The 9867-nt window shown below is 41.9% G+C and overlaps 1 protein-coding gene across 2 annotated transcripts in view; it reads right to left on the bottom strand.

Annotated features, from left to right (window-relative positions):
• Positions 1–5250: 5250 nt before the first annotated feature.
• LOC308300401 (5'-deoxynucleotidase HDDC2-like) overlaps positions 5251–9867 on the bottom strand; it is a 51655-nt gene continuing 47038 nt past the window's right edge. For both annotated transcript variants that reach the window (XM_080744224.1, XM_080744223.1), the window contains 2 exons: positions 7301–7439; positions 5251–6646 (listed from right to left, as the gene is read on the bottom strand). In XM_080744224.1, the coding sequence (XP_080600350.1) occupies positions 6477–6646; positions 7301–7439 (309 nt within the window). In that variant the 3' untranslated portion in view covers positions 5251–6476. The remainder of the gene's footprint in view (positions 6647–7300; positions 7440–9867) is intronic.

The following is a 9867-nucleotide window of genomic DNA, read 5'->3' as shown; positions in this document are numbered from 1 at the left end:
CATAGATTCCATATAGTTTAGTTTCCTCTTTTGACAGCACAATCATCAATGTATTACTATTTTGGGTTCATCTAAATTTGTGTTTCCAAATATTTAACTACTTGAACCATCAATACTTAATAAACTTGACCTATCACTATGTACTTAGTCTGCTCGCTATTTTCGGCTAAAGTTCTCAGAATATGGATGCTAGGGTTCAGATGGTTAATATAGAAAAGGAGAAAAAATGCTTCTATCACACAAAGATGTGGAGGACCCCCTGTAGCAACTCTGAGGACAGCACTGCTACTGGTACCAGCACTGCTACTGGTACCATTACTTTATAGAGATTTGTACCATTTACTTTTTGTACCATTGTAGTTTACACTGTAATAATACTTTATTGCGACCGTAGGTCGCATTTACTACCAAAACCTCCACGGGCTGTCTGTGAGTGAGTCAGTCACACGTCACACGTCACACTTTTTCCCTGCTTATATCTCCGCACCCGTTGACCCGATCCATGCCAGATTTTACACACACACTCCTTGCCTGCCAAACTACAACCTCCAAGGACCCCGGAGCCCCAGGGACCCCCAGGTCCCTGGGGGACCCCCAGATGTAAAAAATGACCAAATGTGCAAAAATGACCAAATGACCACCCCAACGGGGCTGCTCACGGGGAATTCCCGGGGACCACCGACTCCTGGTGCTCCAGAACGGATGCAAAAGTGGTGGCGCCCCCAGTGGAGGACCCCCTGCCACTGCAGCGCACATAAAATGCCGTAACTCGGGCTAGGAGCGTCCGGGAGAGCCGGGGCCGGTACCTATTCGTCCGCCAAGGCAACGCGGAGACCCCACCCCTCATTTCTCACATGGCCCTATTCTAGCGCCACCTTCAGGCCGATTTTTAAAACACATTTTTGGACACTGCTCCTACAGTTTTTGCCCTAAGATCACGAATATCACTACACAGCATGTCTACACTCATGTCATCAACATGGATCAGGAAGATTTGGGAAACAAATTTTTGCCCTATTTGTGGAGATAAGCCACCTACGGTCGCTTATCTCCCGATTAGGGAGTCTTACTGGTATTGTAGTAGTGTTGTTGCTGGTTTGATTTCTCATGAAGGCATTTTCTTTTTACCTCCAGATTGTGATCAATAAAACATCAAATTAATGAAGGAACAGATTTTAAGGAAGACGTCCAGAGAGCAATGTCTGCATCTTAAGGTTTTTTTTATATCGGGGACGTGCTGGCCATTGGGAAAAGCGGGACAACTCCCAAACGGCCGGTTCATTCCTGACCGGTCCAGGCCGGCCATTAGGAAAAAAATAAAAAATAAAATGTCGGCCATCGTTCCATTTTGGGGGCTGGGCGGCCAACAAAGTAAATCGTCACTGTCGGGCAGAAACCTCGTATCTCCAAGTTTCAAATATATAAATCTTTTCGCAAAGCAAAGCCCTGCTTCATCATATGAGGCCGTTGCACAAAAGTAGTGAAAACAGCAAATCTACAAGCACACAACGCCTCGCACCGCGAGGCGTTGTGTGCTTGTAGATCGGCTGTTTTCACTAGTTTAAATCATTTCTAAAATGATAAATACAAAACAAACGGTTTTGGACATACAAGGTTTCCACCCGACAACGACGAAATATAACTCATGTACAGTAATTGGCCCACTGGCTTGTCACTTGATCTGAAATGGCAAATCTTTGAGTAGCAGCAGCGCTATAGAGAGAGATCTCTCTATAGCGCGCAATGAGGGCCCCTCCAACTCTTTTTCCCGGGCTGAATCAGGGGCCCAGCATGTCCCTGTTGTTTTATTCTTCTCATTTAACCTCCCTGCAAGCCAAATGACGTCATGATGACATTATGACAACGGACTCTGTGACGTTCAGAACTAGGCCAGATCACAGCCCATATGGGGATGATCTTGACGTCATTACCGGGACGTCATAGCCTATGGACTTTTTTGTTTGACAGGATTATTGTTATTGTTCGTAATGTTAGTTGAAATATGAGCATGTAAGGTTATATTCTGGGACATATCTGACCAGTTATGATATTTATCTGGCCTCGATCGGACCCTCTCAGATTAATCCAGGACGTCCAGTATTTAATAAAACAATGCTTTTGTTGGTATTAATACAGGGTTTTCAATACTAAATATAACGTTTTCATGATATGTTGTTAAATGGCATGGATCAATGATTCATTAGCATGTGTCAAACCCATAAACAGGGGAGACATGACACAAGAATGTGTAGGAAAACAGAATCTCACCAACTGTTCTGTTTAAGTGTCAGAGTTGTAACGCTTATGTCTTTATATTTGGTGCAGTGTTGATTTCGTCTAATAAAACTGATGAAAAAAGAATTGTTATTTATTTTTTGTTATCACTGATGAAAACTAAATAACGAAGCTATGATGACTATGACTAACTATATGGACAATTTCATCTCTATGTGATGCCAAAAATGGTAGGCTAATACATGATCATGAGGACATGAACATGGAATCTCTGTGTTGAGAGTCGGTTCATCAGACCACTAAACCATAGCCCAGTCACATTAGACAAAAGCGTCTTAGTAATTCTCAATTGTTCATCTATATTTCAGCCTTGAAAATGTGAAGGTTTTCTGTAGGACTAGGATTTGGTGTTTTACTCAGAGCCTGTTCTTTTTTTTCCAAGATTTGTTATGGGGCTTTTATACCTTTATTGATAGAACACTAGAATGATAGGAAATGGGAATCGAACCAGCGCCAGCTATGATGACTATGACTAAATATATGGACAATTTCATCAACAAATTAAAACTAGTAGCACTGATCAGTCTCTCAGTGCTGAGATTCCAGGTTCCAATCAGTCCTCCTATGTTGCTGCATTACTTGGACCTTTTACAAGTTTACAGGAGGAACTTATTACTAAATGGTGAAGTTAAAACTGACTTTATTTAGTTGCGAATTTTAGCCTTGAAAAAAAGGTCAAACAACTCTAGGATGAACTGTATGAAGACTGGGATTTAAATATAGAACCTCTGAACTGAGAGTCTGATTGTTAGACCACTATGCCATCTCTCACTAGACATTTTTAATTTTAACTCTGTGGTTGCAAGATGTTGCAAGGCCAATCATTGGTGTCAGGTTATGACATTAATGCTTGTTGCTATATTACCTGGACTTTTTCAAGCCTAAAATACAAAATAATTACTCAAAACCACCATAAAATGGTGTAGCCTAGTAGTCTAAAGCATAGACTCACAGTGCTGGGTCCCATGATGTTCAAATCTCACTCTTCCTCCCTTGCTTTAACATTTCCTTCAAGGTTAAAATACTAAAGAATTATTCAAAAGCACTGGTAAATGCTTCAAATGTGTGATGGTCTAGTGGTCTGTATTTAGATATTGATATTCATTTAATCAGACCCCATACCCCATAGGCATATCAATACATTCAAATGGAGATTTCAGTGTCAGGTTCACATAAAATATCACAATGTTTGAATATTCACATAAAATATCACAATGTTTGAATAAACGTTTATTTGCATAGACAAGAGGAGGAATTTGACTTAACTTTCAAGCCTAGCTATTGAACCAATCATCATCATCCCCACAAAGTAGGCCTACTAATCTATACAATAATAAATAGGCTATTCATGTTGTTGTATTTTGTGTCGGCGTTGTGTTTATTATGGTCTGCCGGTTGCAAGCCAACAAAATGCCTGTTTCTGGTGGTGAGGTCTGAGATTTCAACGTCTGACTTGGACGGCGTATGCACGTCGTATAGACGGCGTGCGTCCGCTGGCCTGGTTTGGCTGTTTTTTGTGAGTTTCCAGGTGATACAGAGGTCTGACTTGGACGTCGTATGCACGTCGTATGGACGGCGTCGCCCGCCGGTTGTGTGAGTGGGCGGAGGACAGTCTGTAGAAAAGGCGTCACATTAACAACGTATTTTATTCGTCTGTCATTCAATGTTGTATGAGATACTTAAATGGTTTCCTGTGGAATAAGCTTAGTCTTTTCTAAGATCTCCTTTTTGTAGACCTTGTACCAGTGAACTGTACCTTTTCCTATGCAAACCTCTAATAAATTCTTCAATCAATTGTGCAACATTTAATGGCTTTTGGATTGAAACTGAAGTGTTTAGATTGCTGTAGCCACATGCATGAAAGGCTAATGATCATGAGGATTTGAACATGGAATCTCTGTGTTAGAGTCGGTTCATCAGACCGCTAGACCATAGCTCAGTCACATTAGACAAAAGCATCTTAGTAATTTTCAATTGTTCATCTGTATTTCAGCCTTGAAAATGTGAAGGTTTTCTGTAGGACTGGGATTTGAACACTCACTCATTTGTTTTACTCAGTCAGAGTCTGTTCTTTTTTTCTTCCCAGATTTGTTTTGGGGCTTTTATACCTTTATTGATAGAACACTAGAATGGAAATAGGAATCGAACCAGCGCCACTGCCAGGCATCCATGCCTATGTAGCAATGCCTACCTGGTAAGTGTCTAGACCAGTAGGCCAGCCACACCACCCCAGAGTCTGATCTAAACCTCTAGTCTACTCTACACCATCACACTACCTAGTGCAGACTCTTAGTATTGAACCCTAACCCAGATAATGAATAGCATATCCATGCATGCACACTGCACAGTACACATAGAAGGGTTAGGCATAGGTTTTATTGAAATAACCACACCTGGTTACAGATGGACTGCTTTTTTGCATGTGCTACGTGCATGCATGCATACTTGCATAGTGTGTCTGTTAATTGACACATACCTCATTTCAAGCTGTCTTCGTCGATACGTATACCTTGCATGTTGATACCTAGATATCGATACATTTTCGATATATTGCCCAGCCTTACCGACCATACTAGTCCTTATTCTGACGGTATTCCTCCCAACGTTTTTCTCGGATCCCAGCATTTTTCTCGGCTCCCGGTGGCGCAACCCAAAACCTGCGTGGGGGGTGCTCTCCATTCCGACATATTGTCGGAGTGGCAACACTTCCATAGGGGTTAGGGATAGGGTTAGTGTCGGAATGGAGACATGTCGTTAAGGAGACATGTCGGAATGGAGACATGTAACCGACTTACGTGGCGCAAGCACACTTGCAATTTTCCCAAAATTTTAAACTACAGTTCATTGGGAACAGGTAGCACAAACTCAGTTTGGGTGCCGGGCAAACGTCTAATGTCTCTTTGGATCATGAGCTAAAAAGTTAAAAAGCTCACCAAACCCAGTACTGTTTGTTTTGTATTTAAATACAAATTTCAACTTCCTATTGATTTTCCTATATGAACATCCGGATCCAGATCTTCCTAATAACCACTTCCATTTTATATTCATTTATTGCAATGAAATAAACAAAAATAGATCACAAGCTAGGCTAACAGGAACAGTGTTAGCCTAGGACATCATATACAGTATGTCTCTTTTAATTAACAGCAGTACAGTAGGACATCTCTTGTGTCAACTTCAGTATTGTAACATAAAAAGGTAAGGTAAGTGATGTTTTTGGTGAAAACAAAATGTTTCTTTTGTTGTTAAACGATTAAAGCACTATATTCTGATAGTAATCAATGGTACTGAGTGTTTGTTCAGTAACAGGAGCCCAATATCAAATGTATATCGTTGTTGTTGGGTGGAAACCTTGTATGTCTAAAACTGTTTGTTTTGTATTTTTCATTTTAAAAATGATTTAAACAAGTGAATAGCCGATCTACAAGCACACAACGCCTCGCATTGCAGATCGGCTATTTTCACTAGTCTTGTGTGACAGTCTCGTATGATGAAGCAGGGCTTAACTTTACGAAAAAAAGTACAAATTTGAAACTTTGAGATACAAGGTTTCTGCCTGACAGTGACGATATGTACCCATTGTTTACAACGGATGTGACCACGGTCTTGAGGCGTCAAGTGGACGCACGGAACCCGTTGGCGCTTCTTTCAGAGCTGGGTTCTATTTTGGAGCGAGGTAAAAAAAATGTACTCACATCTGTAATTTAAGTGTTCTATATGATGAGAGCTTTACATGCGAACAGGATAAGGAAAGCCACCATCAAACAAAATAGACCCATAGCTTCAGACAGGGCGAATCCCAGGATGGCATATAAGAGAAAAGGTGCTGCTTCAGAGATGGGTTCTTAGGCATAGCCAATGATAAGGCTGCGAACACTGCCGAATACCCGATGAAGACCCGCAAGGGTTGAAACGTTGTGTTAATAAAATTGTCACTGGAGCTTTGGAACAGTGTGCCGACTTCCTCTTCTTCCATGCCGAACACGCCTTAACATCCAAACGAGTTGGAGCAACTCAACAAAAGGTACAGCATTTTTATGTCAAACCTGTGCTGCACTGAACGTATGTGCGTCTTCACCTGGCACAAGTCTGTTTTTGAACCAAACAGACGATGTAAACATGGTGTGTGTGTGTGTGTGTGTGTGTGTGTGTGTGTGTGTGTGTGTGTGTGTGTGTGTCAGTCAGGAGGAGCTGTGTCTGTCAGTGTGTGGTGGTTCTGCGGACTCCGTGTTGGTACTGGCGGGCTCCACGTTCCCAGAATGCTTTGCGCCGTCTGCTCTGCTCATGTGCTCTGTCCTCTCCTGGTTCAGACAGCTGACCAGCTGGACCACGTCTGGGTGCTGGAAGCGACCTGATAATAAGACCACAGAGATTATCATCAGTAGTTTTATTGGCAGTCAATGTGTTAACTCATTGATCCGAGTTTCCTCAGTTTTTCTTTTCAGTGTTTGGAACTATACAGAGTAGTGTTTGGAACCGTTGGTTCGCCCAATGGCAAACGTTATTTGCCAAATTGCCATCGGTCATTCTTGTCTCTGAGCACACCTAAAACAAATTCCAAATCAACTGCAAGTTGGTTTTGGCTATGAGTGATTTTGTTCATTATTATATACACTAGTCCTTGCCCGTGGTTGTGTTGTGTACTGAGGTGAATTCATCGGCTTGTAGGATAGCAGTATTTAAGACGTATCAGTAGTGTCAGTCATCTCCAAATATGAGCATGGTTTGTGGCTGCTACCATGGTGCTGTTTAGTATCAGTGATGTCAGCTTGCAGACAGACGACACACAGACATTCAGTAAATTAATAGTTAGATATATGAATATTCTTTGCTTCCATGATCCATCTCAGTGGCTCTGTGCGAGACTAGAGATACAGAGAGAAAGCGTGAGGCTTTTAACAGAGAGAACAAGAATGAGAAGGACAAAACGGAAAAGAAAAGATGAAGGATGATACAGTGACAGGGACAGAACGACAGAGAGATGGGTGGATGGAAGACGCCTCACCGTTGGTGGAATCAAAGAACTCCTGCAGTCTCCCAGGCGCTCCCTCTATCTGCTCGTACTCGTGGGCTTGGAGGATCATCTCCAGAAGGTCAAACTGTTTCACCAGCCTGGCCTCTGGGCTGCTCTGGTTCTCATACTCCTACAGAGAGACAAGAGTTTACTCAATCTGTCCGTGTGACTTCAGTCTCATCACCATCACCATTACTTCAAACCTTTGACTCGATTCAGATTAATGAACTATAAAAAAATATATAAAGTTAAAAGAGCAGATCTACAAGCTCACAACATGTCGCGATGCAAAGGGTTGTGAGCTTGTAGATCGGCTATTTTTACTGTATATGCCACCATTGTACAAGGAAGTACAATACAGGGGCGGCATAGCTCAGGGGTAGAGAAACTGGTATTAGAGCACGAAGGGTATAAATCCCGAAGGGTTCCCAGTTCGAATCCGGGCTCCCCCTGAGTTAATGTCGAAGGGTCCTTGGGCAAGACTCTGAACCCCTAATTGCTCCCGGTGAGTAGGTTGGTGCCTTGCATGGCTTCCTCCGCCACCGGTGTATGAATGTGTGTGTGAATGGGTGAATGTAATGCACAATCTATGTAAAGCGCTTTGAATTAAAAGCGCTATATAAATGCACCATTTACCATTTAGGGTTGAGTGGGTGATGAGACAAATCTTTTTAGTCATTTATTAAAAAAAACAAAACATGTTTTGGTGTCAATTTGTTGATATATAAGGATAGAAAAGTGCTTCATGATTAAGTCAGTTATTGGTTCTACATTATTTGCCTAGCCCTAAATAAGGTACATTACAATACTCACTATCTATGAGAGAGACAATTGCCAGATAACACTGTCAAAGCAGGTACGCATAAACTGGCATATGGAAATACATGGAATCTGGTTTTATAAATTAAAGGAAAACCCTGAATAAATGAGGCGAGAAGCATAATGAATGCTATTGAAATTCTATTATGCACTGTGGCACGAATACAAATGATGAGAAGGCCCAGATGACATCGATATCTAAGTGACCATTAAAGAGGGGTCATTACATGGCACGGATGACAGGAGCTTCAGTTTCCAAGAACAGTGACTAAAGCGGCATCTGCATTCATGTGAACGTCATTAGGAAATACGTCATTTGATGACCGTGATGCTTGTGCATGCGTGCAGGGCAGACAATTGGACTCGAGTCATGATGACTCGACTTGACTTGACTTGGGAGTCATATTTTGACGACTTGGACTTGACTCGGACATAAGGACAAAAACTTGAGACTTGACTTGACTTGGAAGACAATGACTCGCGACTCGACTCGACTTGAGACACGCTGACTCGGACGACTTGCCGCTACGCCACTCACCAAAGCAGTCGTGAACGGCCACGCTAGGTTCACACTTTTATTGATTGATTGATTGATTGATTGGAGACAGGCATGTAAGCAAGAGCACAAGCACGGAAACAGCCAAACTGCAATGATCAGACTGGGCAGTGGGCACCAGACACACACAGCACGAATGGCTACTGCTGCCCCAGAGCCCTCCACTGCTGGTGGTTCTGCAGCCACTGCAGTTCCAAAAGTAGTGCAGTTTGCATACAAAAACTACCACACAGATGGTAAACAGAGGAACGCGCAATGCAAAATATGCAACAGTAAAATCAAAGACAAAGAGGGAACGACGTCTAACTTCATCCGCCACAAGTGAAACCAAACATACGAAGATAACATTAGAACTAAGTGTGTGTGCACGTGTGCATGTGTGTGTTGGTGATTTACTGTCGGTCGATCGTGTTTTGAACATTAATAAGACAACGATTTCACTCACCAGTGTCACGAACGTTGATCTGTGACTGCATTAATAATATCCATTCATGGTAGCAAGTAGTAAGCCTCCGTCTTCCAAGTTCCACCACTTTCTCACTTTTCATAACATACATCCAGTCCTCAGCAGGGTTAAGAACTCCCACGCAAAAGCTTTATTCCTTCTCATTTAGCCCCCGACAAGTTTTGCTCCAGCTATATAGTTGAATTTAGTCCACTCACTGTTATTCTCCAGTTAGTCGCTGGAGCGTGTCGCTGTTACTACATGTCATCTTTTCGACACCCGACTCTATGGTCGAAATAATGTCCGTTCGCAAAAGTGAGATCCTTTTGGGACCAGCAGGACCCTATGGCAGGACCCCATGCCAGCAAAACAATAGCACGTGGAGTAGGCAGCTAAATTTGTGCCTGATGAGAAATGACATTAAAATATACTGTAGTACTAGTAATAGCCTACAAAACAAAGCATGCACGTTAAGATTATTGTGTTTGTTTTTGTTTTTAAAGCAATAGGCCTGTAGCAATTTTGTAGTATAGCTTTTTTTAATTACATTTTTTTCAGAGCATATAAAGCTCACAATAAAGCTTGCAATTTAAATGTTGCAAAAATGTTGCAAAAATGTTGAAAATAAACATTTGTGTCAAACATGCCACTTCTTTAATGGAATGTAGCCTTTGCCATCTACCTAGGTTCTAAATGATCAGACATGTAATGTATACTGGTTTAATTCATGCAGTGTTG

The sequence above is a fragment of the Nannobrachium achirus genome, assembly GCF_963921795.1.
Source record: "Nannobrachium achirus genome assembly, chromosome: 16".
Classification (NCBI taxonomy): domain Eukaryota; kingdom Metazoa; phylum Chordata; class Actinopteri; order Myctophiformes; family Myctophidae; genus Nannobrachium; species Nannobrachium achirus.
Note: the sequence above shows the minus strand (reverse complement) of the source record. Positions and strands in the feature narration are given on the sequence as shown.